Source organism: Palaemon carinicauda, chromosome 30 (assembly GCF_036898095.1).
Source record: "Palaemon carinicauda isolate YSFRI2023 chromosome 30, ASM3689809v2, whole genome shotgun sequence".
In the NCBI taxonomy this organism is placed as follows: Eukaryota; Metazoa; Arthropoda; class Malacostraca; order Decapoda; family Palaemonidae; genus Palaemon; species Palaemon carinicauda.
This window is the reverse complement of record NC_090754.1, coordinates 37,151,223-37,167,624: the sequence shown is the minus strand read 5'-3', so window position 1 is coordinate 37,167,624 and position 16,402 is coordinate 37,151,223. Positions and strand designations below refer to the sequence as shown.

General features: G+C 32.1%; 2 protein-coding genes and 1 pseudogene across 2 annotated transcripts; all 3 read right to left on the bottom strand.

Moving 5' to 3' along the window:
- The window catches only part of LOC137623722 (cuticle protein 19-like), a 1,430-nt pseudogene extending 692 nt beyond the window's left edge, over positions 1-738 (bottom strand).
- A 6,642-nt stretch (positions 739-7,380) lies between these two features.
- LOC137623721 (cuticle protein 19-like) lies at positions 7,381-8,547 on the bottom strand. Its single transcript, XM_068354545.1, has 3 exons — positions 8,536-8,547; positions 7,915-7,995; positions 7,381-7,753 (listed from the first exon to the last, which is right to left on the bottom strand). Exons 1-3 carry the CDS (start codon positions 8,545-8,547, stop codon positions 7,421-7,423), a joined length of 426 nt encoding a protein of 141 aa, XP_068210646.1. The 3' UTR covers positions 7,381-7,420.
- Positions 8,548-11,952: 3,405 nt separating this feature from the next.
- LOC137623466 (cuticle protein 19-like) lies at positions 11,953-13,633 on the bottom strand. Its single transcript, XM_068354301.1, has 3 exons — positions 13,622-13,633; positions 12,478-12,558; positions 11,953-12,325 (listed from the first exon to the last, which is right to left on the bottom strand). The coding sequence occupies exons 1-3, from the start codon at positions 13,631-13,633 to the stop codon at positions 11,993-11,995; spliced, it is 426 nt and encodes a 141-aa protein (XP_068210402.1). The 3' UTR covers positions 11,953-11,992.
- Between the last annotated feature and the right edge of the window lie 2,769 nt (positions 13,634-16,402).

The window sequence follows — 16,402 nt, the reverse complement described above, 5'->3', positions numbered from 1 at the left end:
AATAATATTGTATGTTACATACATGTTATTTCCAACGTTCTACTTACCGACATCTAGTTAATGTAATTGATTAAATATCGAGTTATTATAGTAAGCAAAAACACAGGTATTAAGTAAACAAATAAAAAAAAATAATGTGGAATGATTCGATACCAGCTTCTTAAGATTCAATTGTAGATTTTTTCTTGTCCTGTAAAAGCGGTGGCGTGTCTTTTTTACTTAATACTTTCTTAATATTAAATCAGGAAAAACTTTGCAGTCTATAAAAATATAGTTAATTTTTTATGAACTATGCCTTATTTATATGATCAATTACAACGAAATAGTATTAATTACTTTGATAATTGGATTTTTTTGTGGTCAAAAGCATAAACCGATCCTATCTCCTAATACGAAATATAATAATAATAATAATAATAATAATAAAAATAATAATAATAATAATAATAATAATAATAATAATAATAATAATAATAATAATCCATGCATATTAGTCACTAATCTGAACGCTTAGAATTTTAATATTTGGTTTGGAAAGCATAATAATATTTGTATGATCTACTGATAAAACTTGAAGAATGCATCTCTTTCTGCTAAATTCAAATAAACAACATATTATCACCAAAATTATTGAAGCATCCCTCAATCTACTAATACCTATTACATATTTCTTAGCTATACAGAATCCTTGATCAGACCCCAAAGAAGAAGAAGAATCACTCTTACCTTAGAAACCATGTTGTTCAAATGAAGTCTCAAAGCGAGTCTGTAGCGTTGTCCCGTACAACGCCCGATATATATACGACTTCGAAGCCAGGTAGGTGGGGTCATCTGCCTGATCTAGATTCAGTTTTTTTTTTCTTTTGCTGCTAAATGCTACTACAGGGAATTAGTCAATCGGCACATTCATTAACCAGTATGAGAAAAGCAGGAGAACACACCAGGGTCAAGGTAACAGAGGAGCGAGCCTTGAAATCTAAATGCAAAGCACATGTTCACAAATTTAGATCTATATTTGCATATGCTGTATATATATACAAATAATATACATATAAGCTAATACATATATATTCATATGTAATGTATATATATATATATATATATATATATATATATACATTTACTGTATATGTATATATACTGTATATACATATATATGTATATATATACACACACACACACACACACATATATATATATATATATATATATATATATATATATATATATAAATTATGTATGTTCGGTACATATATGCATACTTATCTATACATGTGTGTATATGTTCATACACATGCATATATAATTACATGTATGTAAATGTATATACATACATATATAATTACATGTACGTAAATGTATATTCATACATGATTAATGTATACATATATATATATATATATATATATATATATATATATATATATATATATATATATACAGCATATGTATACATGTACAGTAAAACATAAATATAATGTTTTTGTGTGAAATATATACTATATATGTATATAAAAATCTGTATGTATATATATATATATATATATATATATATATATATATATATATATATATATATATATATATATATACATACATATATACAGTATATATATATATATATATATATATATATATATATATATATATATATGTATATGGAAATATATATAATCTTATTATCACTTCTTTATATGCCACACATTTTCATTTCCTTATAAGGTGTGGCCAATGCAATATGCAATAGTTGAGTGTAGTAGCACATTCACTTAGCCCATGACCTTGACCCTATTTTTGGCATTTTAGTTGTCCAGCCCAATGTTGTTGTTTTTTTGTATATAATAATTTCTGCCATTTGTGACTATCTGATTCGTGGTTCCTATCTTTGGCCTCATTTACTATATGCAGGCTGTTAATTATTTTATATATAAAATAGACTTTCTTTATTTTCTGCCTAATACATTGATTTGCAATTTAATGACTTATAATTTCTTATTTACAAATTACAACTTTTTACAATCACCTTCAATAAGGATCATATATTGAGGCCAGGGATTTTCAATGTATTATCATCTTCATCATTGACAAAATTACTTTCTTGGTCTTGGTTTGTCTGTTCTTCCATAAAAAAAAATCCTTCTGGTCTTCCAATATTTATTTCTATATTCTTAGTCTCTTCAACTTTTGACATATCTGTGTCAGAAAATACCTCTAAAATATTAATGAATTTCATCTTGCATTTCTAATAATAAGATATAATTCTGTTCATTTGCTATGGCAGTAGAGTAACTAGATTATACGGCATTGTTTTTCACATATTGCCTTCATAAGTAGTCGTTTACGATTTGGAATGTATTTTTCAGAAATTTGATAATGTATGATATTAGTTGTATAACCTTTTGACATTCACATAGTGCATAGTTCACCGTACCGATTTCTCCCACCACCGAAGCCAATTTTCCAATACTTGCTGAACTAATGTTGATCTCGAATCTGGACTTTAATGGTAATGTATGTTTCTCTGTGGACTTTCACCTTAATTAACCATATAAGAAGAAAATTTACTCTTTCGTCATACTTTATAGTATATAGTAACTTTTAAAAAAATCCCCTTTAATCGTAATCTATGTTCTCGCGTTTGAAAGAATTCTTAATTCTTCTATCTTCTAGATGTTTACTTCTTTAAATTCTTAATTTCTTTATTATTCATGTCCTCAGAGTCAAATTCATATTTAATACTTTTGATTTGTAATGTTCCTACATATTGATTTCACTTCTTTTATGAATTTTTAGAATTCATATTTTTTTATCAATTTCAATTTTGTTTTATAGTTTTTTGTTTTTTATCATAAACTCCTGTCATTGTTTCTTAGTGCAGTAACTCCAGTGTTTTTCCAAGTAGCTAACCAGAAATAATGATTTTCAAAGTATGATTAATCAATATGATAGAATTCATAATAACTTTCTAAGACCAAAGGATGTTAGTTAAAAATAGCTATCATTCTCCATAAGCAATATGGAAAATTCTGGAATCTCGTGGTCAATAGCTGGTGCAACTTCTCTTTCTGTGAGAGCTTGGTAATTGAAAGCCACTGATAGTTAGATTTATTTGTATAGTCTCCCTAATATCTATGCAAGTTTGCCATGAAATATGAATGTATAAAATATTAGCCATATCTTGGAAAATTATTTAGTTTTAATATTTAAATCTATTTAACGAATAATAAAGATTTAATCTCTCTTTTCGAATTTGGAAAGAACAATCATTTCGGAAAATAGAAACACTGGAGGATTTCTGGCACTATTTATATTATTACAGTTAAAAACCGCTTATATCATCTCACTAGTTTTCTAGTGCTTAAGATGGGGGTGAATATCAATTGTGATATTAAATACTATCAAATGCTCTTCAAAGATCTAGTAAATATTTTTTCTGGAAAAGATAATCTGATAAAAAAACATTGCTTTCATTCCTGTCTGAAATAGTAAATTAATTTCATATAAGGAGTATGTATATATATATATATATATATATATATATATATATATATATATATAAAAAATCTGATTAAAGTACCTTGCTTTCATTTCTGTCTAGAATTCTAAATCAATTTCATATAAGGAGCATATATATATATATATAGATAGGAAAAGGTGGGCGGAATATTTTGAAAGTTTGCTGAATGTTGAGGATAATAGGGAGGCAGATATTATTGCTGTTCCAGGTGTTGAGGTGCCAGTGATGGGAGATGAGAATGAGAGAGAGATTACAATAGAGGAAGTGAGGAGAGCACTAGATGAAACGAGAGTAGGAAAAGCATCTGGTATGGATGGTGTGAAAGCTGAGATGTTGAAGGAAGGGGGTGTAACTGTACTTGAATGGTTGGTGAGATTGTTTAATATGTGTTTTGTGTTGTAGATTGGGTTTGTGCAAGTATTGTACCACTATATAAGGGTAAGGGAGATGTGCATGAGTGTTGTAATTCAAGAGGTATTAGTTTGTTGAGTGTAGTTGGAAAGGTGTATGGTAGAGTAATGATTAATAGGATTAAGGATAAAACAGAGAATGCAATCTTGGAAGTACAGGGTGGTTTTAGAAGAGGTAGGGGCTGTATGAATCAGATTTTTACAGTTAGGCAGATATGCGAGAAATATTTAGCAAAAGGTAAGGAGGTGTATGTTGCGTTTATGGATCTGGAGAAAGCATATGATAGAGTTGATAGGGAAGCAATGTGGAATGTGATGAGGTTATATGGAGTTGGTGGAAGGTTGTTGCAAGCAGTGAAAAGTTTCTACAAAGGTAGTAAAGCATGTGTTAGAATAGGAAATGAAGTGAGTGATTGGTTTTCGGTGAGAGTGGGGCTGAGACAGGGATGTGTGATGTCGCCGTGGTTGTTTAACTTGTATGTTGATGGAGTGGTGAGAGAGGTGAATGCTCGAGTGCTTGGACGAGGATTAAAACTGGTAGGCGAGAATGACCATGAATGGGAGGTAAATCAGTTTTTATTTTGCGGATGATACTGTACTGGTAGCAGACACAGAAGAGAAGCTTGACCGACTAGTGACAGAATTTGGAAGAGTGTGTGAGAGAAGGAAGTTGAGAGTTAATGTGGGTAAGAGTAAGGTTATGAGATGTACGAGAAGGGAAGGTGGTGCAAGGTTGAATGTCATGTTGAATGGAGAGTTACTTGAGGAGGTGGATCAGTTTAAGTACTTGGGGTCTGTTGTTGCAACAAATGGTGGAGTGGAAGCAGATGTACGTCAGAGAGTGAATAAAGGTTGCAAAGTGTTGGGGGCAGTTAAGGGAGTAGTAAAAAATAGAGGGTTGAGCATGAATGTAAAGAGAGTTCTATATGAGAAAGTGATTGTACCAACTGTGATGTATGGATCGGAGTTGTGGGGAATGAAAGTGATGGAGAGACAGAAATTGAATGTGTTTGAGATGAAGTGTCTAAGGAGTATGGCTGGTGTATCTCGAGTAGATAGGGTTAGGAACGAAGTGGTGAGGGAGATAACGGGTGTAAGAAATGAGTTAGCGGCTAGAGTGGATATGAATGTGTTGAGGTGGTTTGGCCATGTTGAGAGAATGGAAAATGGCTGTCTGCTAAAGAAGGTGATGAATGCAAGAGTTGATTGGAGAAGTACAAGAGGAAGGCCAAGGTTTGGGTGGATGGATGGTGTGAAGAAAGCTCTGGGTGATAGGAGGATAGATGTGAGAGAGGCAAGAGAGCGTGCTAGAAATAGGAATGAATGGCGAGCGATTGTGACGCAGTTCCGGTAGGCCCTGCTGCTTCCTCCAGTGCCTTAGAGGACTGAGGAGGTAGCAACAGTAGGGGATTCAGCATTATGAAGCTTCATCTGTGGTGGATAATGTGGGAGGTTGGGCTGTGGCACCCTAGCAGTACCAACTGAACTCGGTTGAGTCCCTGGTTAGGCTGAAGGAACGTAGAGAGTAGAGGTCCCCTTTTCGTTTTGTTTCATTGTTGATGTCGGCTACCCCCCAAAATTGGGGGAAGTGCCTTTGGTATATGTATGTATGTGTATATATATATACATATATATATATATATATATATATATATATATATATATATATATATATATACATATATATATATGCATATATATATACACACACACACACATATATATATTTATATCTAAATATATGTATATATATATATTTGAAATTAATTTAGAATTTCATACAGAAATAAAAGCAAGGTACTTTATATATATATATATATATATATATAAATATATATTTATATATACATATATACAGTATATATATATATATATATATATATATATATATATATATATATATATATATATATATATATATATATTCAGATAAGCCACTAACACCTTTTGATATAATACTCCCCCTGCCAAGGAATCACAGACCCATAGGAAATTAATGTTATTATAAATACTTATGCCCGGTTAAGGATTTGAATCGGGACTCCGAGAAGAACTACCGGTAGTTGGTGGACTCAACCATCCGATTCTGATGTACATATTAATCTCGAATTCCGGATTTATACTCATAATCAAAATCAACCCTGATCCACCAGTATAGCTGTTTGGCAAGTTTATAACATATTACCTGATCTGGATATTAATCTCTGGCACCGTCGTTCAGTTAGTTTATTCATAAATGTTATATAAGATCATTGATAATTCTGACCATCCTCTCCATTCAGATCTTCCCAGACTGTACCATCCTGTAGGTTAGTGGTACAAGGTATGCAGTTAATTCTAAGTCTTCTGTTCTTCATCAAAAGGCTCAACACTGATCAGGTAGATGAATCAGTGGAACATTAGAAATTCAAACTTACAGTGAATGTATATATGTTGAACAGGCTACAACCATAGTTGGTAAAGCAGGATGCCATAAGCCCAGGGCTCCAATAGGGAAAATAGCCCAGTGAAGAAAGGAAACAAGGAAAAATAAATTATTTTAAGAACAGTAACAGCATAAAAATAATTACTTCCTATATAAATTATAAAAACTTTAGCAAAACAACAGGAAGAGAAATAAGATAGTAAAGTGTGCTCAAGTGTACCCTCAAGCATGTATGCACATATATATGCATGCATAAACACATACGCACACATATATACATACATATATATATGTGTGTGTATATATATGCATATAAATATATATATATATATATATATATATATATATATATATATACATATATGTACATATACACACGCATATATATATAAATATATATACATATATATATATATATATATATATATATATACAGCATATATATATATATATATATATATATATATATATATATATATATATATATATATATATATATATATTTATATATATATATATATATACACAGCATATATATATATGTATATATATATATATATATATATATATATATATACAGCATATATATATACATATATGTATATTACATATATATGTATATATATATATATATATATATATATATATATATATATATATTTATATATAGATATATAGGAACATATATGTAGAGGTTTAATTTTTATTTGTCGTAAAGGTGTATCAATATACTTGAATTAATATATATTATCACTTCATTATTGCGAAAAAAGTCTTCAATGTGCACCTTAGATGATGAAAAGCCTTTTGCATTCTAAACTATAACGCAAGATATTAATTGTGAATGTGTCCTATGATACTAAAATCATACCAAAACGTATGTGGTATGCACCAACTGAAAATAAAAACAGTAATGAAACAGCAAAAACCAAATTTAATCTGTATGCATTGTTATATAGAGGAGTAAATAATAACTTGTGAATTATTCAAGATTTATTTACATAAATTATGTATAAATATTCGTAAGGTTGTTCGATCGTTATCTTCGTTCTAGTAGTCCAATAGGATTTACTTGGATTCGTTGGAGTCGGGAGCATAGTAGGTCCTCCTGGGAGCCTCACGAGATTCGAAAGAGGCGGAGCTGGAGTCGGGGAACTGAGCCTCACCGGAGTAGGTGACTTCAGCGATGTATCCGTCGTCGCCATCAACGTGGAAGGACACCTTCTGGAGGCGACCGTCGGGGAGCTGGACGTAGTAGGATCCCTGAGTGTTGTCTCCATCACGGGCTTCCTGGTGTCCAAATTCGTTGCTGGAGGAGTCGTCGCTGACAGCCCAGTTGAAGTTGTATTTGGCTTCACCGGATTCGAAGGATTCGAAGGATTCCCGAGAGGCAGAGGAAAGCTAAAATAAACAGAAAGAAGAAGATTAGCCTTCAACTTTTATGTAACATTCTCAAGGTGTTTTTTTTCAGTTTACCTTAAATTGTTAACCAGAGAAGGGTTTCGGATTATAATGTTACAAAGATTTTGCGTAACTTTGAAAAAGAAATCTAGAATACTCACTCTTGGTGCAGCATATCTGTATCTTTCGAAGCTGTCGTCAGCTGCAACCAGGGCTGCCAAACCCAACACAACCAAGATAACCTGGAAATCAGAAGGAAGTTTCTTATGTTCATAAAGTAGAAATACTGAAATATGGAAATTATTATGCAATGTTAAAGATGACTATTGGCTTAGCATTACATTATAGGTAATACTTTTGTGCAAAGAGTTAAGATATTAGTCAGCGACTGAAGACCACACAAAAATAGACTGATTCTATGCAGCAATGATAATAATAATAATAATAATAATAATAATAATAATAATAATAATAATAATAATAATACAGCCCTAATAGGCACAGCAGTTTTATCTACATTATGAAATGATACCGATATGATCCCTTAGCAAAATTTGAAAAATCTGTTCTTCATTAAAATCTGGTAAAAAACGCTTTGCCTGATAAGATCCCAAAAGAGTAGAATCCCTTAGCAAAGAAGTAGAATCCCTTAGCAATGGAATACAATCCCTTAACAAAGAGTAAAATCTCACAACAAAAAGTAGAATCCCTTAACAGAGAATAAAATCCCACAGCAAAGGAATAGAATCTCCTAGCAAAGAGTAGAATCCCTTGGCAATTACCTTAGAAACCATGTTGTTCGAATGAAGTCTCGAAGCGAGTCTGTAGCGTTGTCCCGTCCGACGCCCAATATATATATACGCCTACGAGGCCAGGTAGGTGGGGTCACTCGTCTGATCCCGGTCCAGTTTTTTTGCTAAATGCTACTGTGGAGAATTAGTCAATCTCTCCGGTCATTAACATTAGCAAGGGGAAAGCTGAAGAATACAGCGATTTTAATGAGAAAGATCAAGGTAATAGAAGGGTTAACTTTCATATATCACGAATTATCTATGATAATCAGTTTTCGGTTTAAGGGAAGATATTGTATAAATAAACCTTAGAAAGTGGAATGAATAAAGAGAATGGGGATTCTGCTATATGGAATCCTGAGTTAAATCCTCATAAATGATGTCAAATTCAGATAAACTTATCTACATCTATCTAGGCCAATAGACAATTAATCTAAAAATGTAACTTCGTCTTTATGAGGTAGGAGGAAGAAGGCAAGAAAAATTGCAAGTCCCCATGTACCTGGATGAAAACTCATTGGAAGCATTAACCAATGAGTATAAAAAAGAAAAAAAAAATCACTCAATCATAGACGAGTTAGCCACGTGACACAAGTGAAAAAAAAAAATGTGAAAATCTCATGTAGCCATACTCTGTTAAAAAAATTCTTGTAAGAAAACGGTAAAATCCTGGAATAGATGTTGCCAGACATTTCCCGTTTTAAAAACGGATATATTGACGTTAAGGAGCGATATTACGGTCACCAACCCGTAGAAGATAGTAACAAAGTAGAGAAAAAATTACGGTCGTCTGTATTTTACTGAAATGTGCCTTAGAACAGTATATTTTTACGGAGAATTTTCGATTAAGATTACGGTTTATTTAACATTGTAGAAGAGACAGAAGAAGCAGAAGCTGGAGTGTACAAGATTAATATGCAAAAATGTAAGAAGGACTGATGTTTTCCTAACGTGAAGTACGGAATATTCTCTTGTCTATTTTATTCGTATTCAACGTGATTTTGATTCCATCGCCATTCCTGATGTCTCTGTTATTGGTCATTTCCCTTCAGAAATTCATAGATATTCGAAAACATTTTTGGGACTACAGTTCTTAAAGAAGAGTCAAATGTATTTGAATGATGTAACTTTCTACAAACGACTAGGTACTTTCCAAGATATCTCTATAGTGTTGTAAAAAATCGAATAATTAAAGAATATGATATCAGAGAGTATAATATCAGTTTCAACTTATTTTTAATTATCAGTGAAAAACAGTCTATGTTGAGTTGATTTTCATTCACAGCTTAATGCTACAAGGTACATCAGTTCTGTGGATATTATAAATTTCAGAACACGGATTTTGCTTGAAATAAGGGCTAGCGCGCACAAGGACGTTGTCACATATACATAAACACACAAACTCAGATGAGGTGTCTGAAATAGCAGGTTAGGTAAAAGTTTTAGTTTCATGCAAATTTGGTATCCAATATGTCAAAGTGTTTTCAAATTAAAATATCTGTAATTGACTTTTATAGTTTAGTCTTGAATTTCCATATTTTCTAACAGGCAAGTTTCATATTACTTTCACTAAATCTTAATGACAAGGTTCTGTCACAGATTTAATATATCATCCCCAGCATCATCAACCGGTGAAATGGTTCAATGCAGGACAAAGGCCTTAGATATGTTCTTTCACATGCGTCTGTTTATGATCTTCCCATGCCAATCTCTACTAGCATTTTTTTTAGCTCGTTAATCAATCGTTTTCTCTTTTTTTCCTGCTTTGTTAGCAATTTCTAGAGACCCATTCAGTTATTCATTTTATCCATCTATTGTTTATCATTCTTATTATATCCTCTGTCCATGTCCATTTCTTTTTCTTATATGTTGTTAGAGTACCGTCTACTTAAGTTTGCTCTCGTATCCATGTTGGTCTTTTTCTGTCTCTTATTATTATCTTCATCATTATTCTCTCCATAGCTCTTTGAGTTATAACTAGCTTATGTTCTAAAGCTTTAGTAAGGTTCCAAGTTTCTGATGTTCAAGTTGATACTTGTAGGACTATCTAATTAAATAAATTTCTCTTTAGAGAAAGTGATATTTTAATTTTCTTAATCTCATCGTGTTTACTGAAAGCTCTTCATTCCATGCTTATCCTTCTTTTAATTCTGGTCCTTTGCCCTGAGGAAACACTAACTGTCTCTCCTAAATACGTATATTCATTAAAACCCCAAGGACGTTCGTCCATAACTCCTATGTGGTGTCTCCCTGCATTTTTATTTAGTTTTATCTTATTTTTATTCATAATCATTTTCAGTTATACATTTCTGCTTTCTCTAATGCAATCTTCTATCCTCTTTTGCATTTTTTCCCATGATTTACTAAATAAAACTATGTCATCTGCAAACCTTAAGTTTTTAAGCTATTCTGCAGTACTGTTAATTCTTATATTATCCCAATCTCAATTCTTAAAATCTTCCAGGTATACTATGAATAGTTTAGGAGAGATTGGGCCTCCCTTTCTAACTCCTTTCTTAATCAGAAATTTCTCACTATATTTATGTAGTTTCGGGATTTCTGTACTTCCCATATAGATATTTTCAAGTGTGCTAAAATAAGATGCATCTATTCCTTATCTTTGAAATGCTTTCATTACTGCTGAAGTTTTGACAAAATTAAAATCTTTCTCAAAATATATAAAGGCCATACGTACGGTTTGTCATACTTTGTGGATTTTTCCATTATCCGGGTAATTACATGAATATGATCAGTTGTTGAAATACCTACTTCTAAAGCCTACTTACTCTCTTGGTAGATAAAGTCTATTCTGCCTAAAATGATTTTTGTAAATGTTTTATATATTACTGATAATTAGCTTATTGGGCAGAAATTTATTTAGTGACGCCCTTTTTGAGAATTAATATAATGATAAAGTTTCCAAGCTATAGGTATAGAGCATTATTGCAGATATTTTATGTAAAGTTCAGTAAGTTTTACTACTGTGAAATCTGCTTTTATTATTAAGTTTACTGTTTTGCCATATTCTTCTCAGACCACTTTCATGCATTTTAATGCTTTCTTTAATTCTCCTACTGTTACTTTTTTGTACCGGCTAAGCTGTTTCAGTATTTCTATAGGCAAGTTATTTCTTACATCATTATTGTATGCTATCGTATAGAAATCGTCTGCAATTTTTATCTCTAAATCAAAAGACTTGTGTCATCCAAAATACCCTGCAAAGCTGTTGATCGCATATAGTTTGCTTGACACTAAAATGATACCCTAACACATAAATTTTACACCAACTAAAGATAAAAATCATAATGAAACTTTGTTGTTACACAGAGGAGTCAATGATAACTTGTAAATTATTCAAGATTTATTTACATAAATTATGTATAAATATTCGTAAGGTTGTATGATCATTTTCTTCATTCCAGTAGTCCGGAAAATCCTATTCAAGGATTTACTTGGATTCGTTGGAGTCGGGAGCATAGTAGGTCCTCCTGGGAGCTTCACGAGATTCGAAAGAGGCGGAGCTGGAGTCGGGGAACTGAGCCTCACCGGAGTAGGTGACTTCAGCGATGTATCCATCGTCACCATCGACATGGAAGGACACCTTCTGGAGGCGACCGTCGGGGAGCTGGACGTAGTAGGATCCCTGAGTGTTGTCTCCATCACGGGCTTCCTGGTGTCCGAATTCGTTGCTGGAGGAGTCGTCGCTGACAGCCCAGTTGAAGTTATATTTGGCTTCACCGGACTCGAAGGATTCGAAGGATTCCCGAGAGGCGGAGGAAAGCTGAATTAGAAAAAAAGAGAGATTACCACCAACATTCTAGTATTATTCAAAAGATGATAACTATTTCTCTTTAACTGAGTACCAGAGAGATATTTTGGTTAATGATTATTTAGATATTTTGCATAACTTTAAAAAAATTCTTATATACTCACTCTTGGTGCAGCATATCTGTATCTTTCGAAGCTGTCGTCAGCTGCAACCAGGGCAGCCAAACCCAACACAACCAAGATAACCTGAAAGTCAGAAGGAATATTTTATAACCTCTAAAAACTATGTTTCTTATGTTCATAAAGTAGGAATACTGTAATATGGAAATCATTATGCAATGTTATTTAACTATCCACGCTATAGATGACGGTATGCTTAATGTTACATTATAGTCAATATTTTTTTCTATTATTCTTATTATCATTACTAGCTAAGCTACAACCCTAGTTGGGAAAACAAAGGGCTCCAACAGGGAAAAATAGCCCAGCAAGTTAAGATCAATATAATGAAAATAGTAATAGCATTTGTTTTTTAAATAAACAACCCATGTCAGTCAAAGATCTAATCTTTCAGTACTTTAATGTACAGTATATTATGAAATCAATCCTAATGCCTATATGATCTTTTATCATAATTTGAAAAATCTCTTTCTTCGCTAAATGTTAGCAAGAAAAAACGCTTGAAAATTTACCAAGTGTTCTGAAATCAGCTAACACCCATTTTATATTTTAGATTCTCCAGATTGCCCGATTAGCAAAGGAGTAGAATCCCTTGACAAAGAGTAGAATCCCTTGATAATGAGTAGAATACCTTAGCAAAAAGTAGAATCCTTTAGCGAAGAGTAGAATACCTTAGCAAAGAGTAGAATCCCTTAGCGAAAAGTATAACCTCTTGATAGATAAAGAGTAGAATACCTTAGCAAAGAGTAGAATCCCTTAGCGAAAAGTATAACCTCTTGATAGATAAAGAGTAGAATACCTTAGCAAAGAGTAGAATCCCTTAGCGAAAAGTATAACCTCTTGATAGATAAAGAGTAGAATACCTTAGCAAAGAGTAGAATCCCTTAGCGAAAAGTATAACCTCTTGATAGATAAAGAGTAGAATACCTTATCAAAGAATAGACTCCATTAGCAAAGAGTAGAATCCCTTAGCGAAGAGTAGAATCCCTTAACAGAGTGGAATCCCTTACAAAGAGTAAAATCCCTTAACAAAGAGTAGGATCCCTGGAGCAGATCCCTTAACAAAGAGTAGAATGCCTTAACAAATAATAGAATCCCTTAGCAAAGAGTATAATCCTTTAGCAATTACCTTAGAAACCATGTTGTTCAAACGAAGTCTCGAAGCGAGTCTGTAGCGTTATCCCGTCCAACGCCCAGTATATATACTACTTCGAAGCCAGGTAGGTGGGGTCGCCCGTCTGATCCAGATTCAGTTTTTTTGCTAAATACTACAGCAGGGAATTAGTCAATCGCTCCGGTCATTAACGCTAGCAAGGGAAAAGAAGAAGAATACGCAGATTTTGAAGAGAAAGGTCACGGTAATAGAAGGGTCAACTTTCATATATCATTAATCTTTGAGAATCCGTTTCTGGTTGAGTGATTAAAGGAAATATTTTCCGTCTGAGGTCGAGTGTCAACATTTGCTCAAATGGAAATGGAAACTTGTTCCTTCTTTTTATTTATAAAACTGGGTAGGCGAGGATCTACAGCTGGTCTTATCTCATATCAAAATCTGCATGATAATGTCTCGATGTATACTTTATTCTTATGTTTATTATGGAAAAATATGAGTGCTTAATGTGGATAAGTTCTTGAATTAAGAATGAAAAAATGAGGATTGTGCTATATGAAATCCTGAGTGAGATGCTCATGAATAATATCATGTGTAAATAAATTTCTATCTATCTGTCTATCTATCTATCTATCTATCTAGATTTAACTTCTCCTGAAATTTACTTGTAATCAGAAATGTATATTACAAAGATATGTAAAATGTACTCATGAAGTTATGTTAAGGAATTTTGAAAATTATCGCAATGAATTTTACTGGTATTGCAAAACTGTGAGGACTGCTCTATATTATCCTTTGTTTGCATTGAATATGATGTTTTTTTTTTCTTCCAATACCTGATGGCCATTCTTCATAGGTATTCGAAAATATTTATTGAACTACAGTGCATAAAGAAATGTTGGGTGCATCCAAATGTTATATCATTTGGTACCTTCCACGATATCTCTAAATACTGCTGTAAAATCTAACAATTAAAGAATGTATGCAGGTAATGTAAAATCAGGATCAATGGTGATTTCTTTATTATCAGTAGACATCATGTTAAGTCGATGCACTATTCGTAATTTAATACTACAAGGTAAACGAGTTCTGCAGATATTATACATGAATTAGCAAATATAGATTTTGATTGAAATAAGAGTTTGCCTGCATATATAACATATACACAAACACACAATCTCGGAAGTCTGGTTTTAAGTCGCATGTTATAGTTTCATGCAAATTTGGTATGCAATACGTCAAAATGATTTCAAATCAAAGTATCTGAATTTCCATATTTACTAATAAGTTAGTTTCATATTCAATATAACTATATTTTAATGACAAACATATATCCCTCTTTATATATATATATATATATATATATATATATATATATATATATATATATATATATATATATATATACCCTTGTATATGTATATACAAATACAGAGAGATTTATGTATAGAAAAAATTATATGTAGGCATACACACAACACACACAAACACACACACACACACACACATATATATATATATATATATATATATATATATATATATATATATATATACTGTATATATATAATACCTCATATTATTCTTTATATTTTCCCATATATATCTCCTTTCAAGGTGTGGCACATTACAATACTAGTATGCACCGGTGGGGTAGAGTACCACCTTCAAGTAGTTCATGACCTTGTCCCTGTTTGGGACATATCAGCAGTCTGTAGAGTACAATAGCCTTGCGTAAGCCCGGATTTCTTGCTCTTGTACCACTTGGATCCTTGGCACTTAGTCTTTGGCCTTAGTCTCTCAAATTATTAAAACCCAGATGTCTACTGTAGGCTCAAGAGCCTTTAAATATGCAGCCCCGAGACTATACAATAAGCTCACACTAGACATTCGAAAGACTGAAGAGATTAAGGCCTTCAGAGTAAACTGAAGAATTTTTTGTTCTCCAAGTACTTTGATAATGTATATTTGAGAATAAACGAGCAAAATGTGGTGTGAAATGTTAAATGCTTTCGAATGAACATGTTAAAATGACTGAGAAGGTACTGTAGAGAGTAGGGTTTCCCTGCTGTATAGGACCAGAAAAGCAGCTATCAAAGCAAAGTATGTAAAGTAATATACGTAGTTTTATAATTCATATATTCCTTAATCCTATTTTCCTCCTCATGCATACATGACATTATCTAATTTAATTTCAAATTAAATTAACTTTCCTCCTTAATTATATAAAAGATTATGATCATCATTTCTTCTCATCATGATTTATTCATAGCTTATAACGCCAAACAGCCAACCAATATACCTCATCATGATAATCTGACTAAATTGATTTCAAAATCTATAGTTACCACTTTTTCTCAATAACTGCATTCTAATCCATTTCTTTATAATAAGGGTTCAATAATCTTTAGTATTTTTATGTCAGAGAATCTTTAAGGTTAAATAATGTTACTTCCTTTTAGGGGCATATTTCTAACATTAAACTGTTTCCGTCATTCGTCTCAGTTGTGCCATTGAAATTTTTGTTATACTCCTCTTTCCTTGGGAGTATTTTGTATTATTTTTTTCTACGTGTACTCGATCATTTTCATGATCTTTCAACATTTAAATATTACGTTCACGATACTAATTTCGACCAATATTATCAAATTCCGCAATACTTGCTAATTATTTTGGTCTCCAGTTTGCTGTTTTTATTGTAATGGAAATGCACGTTTTTTCTATGGTTCTAGAGCTTAGAAAATTATACAAGAAGATTTTCTAAAATTTCAGCATACTACATTCTGAAAATCGCTTCAA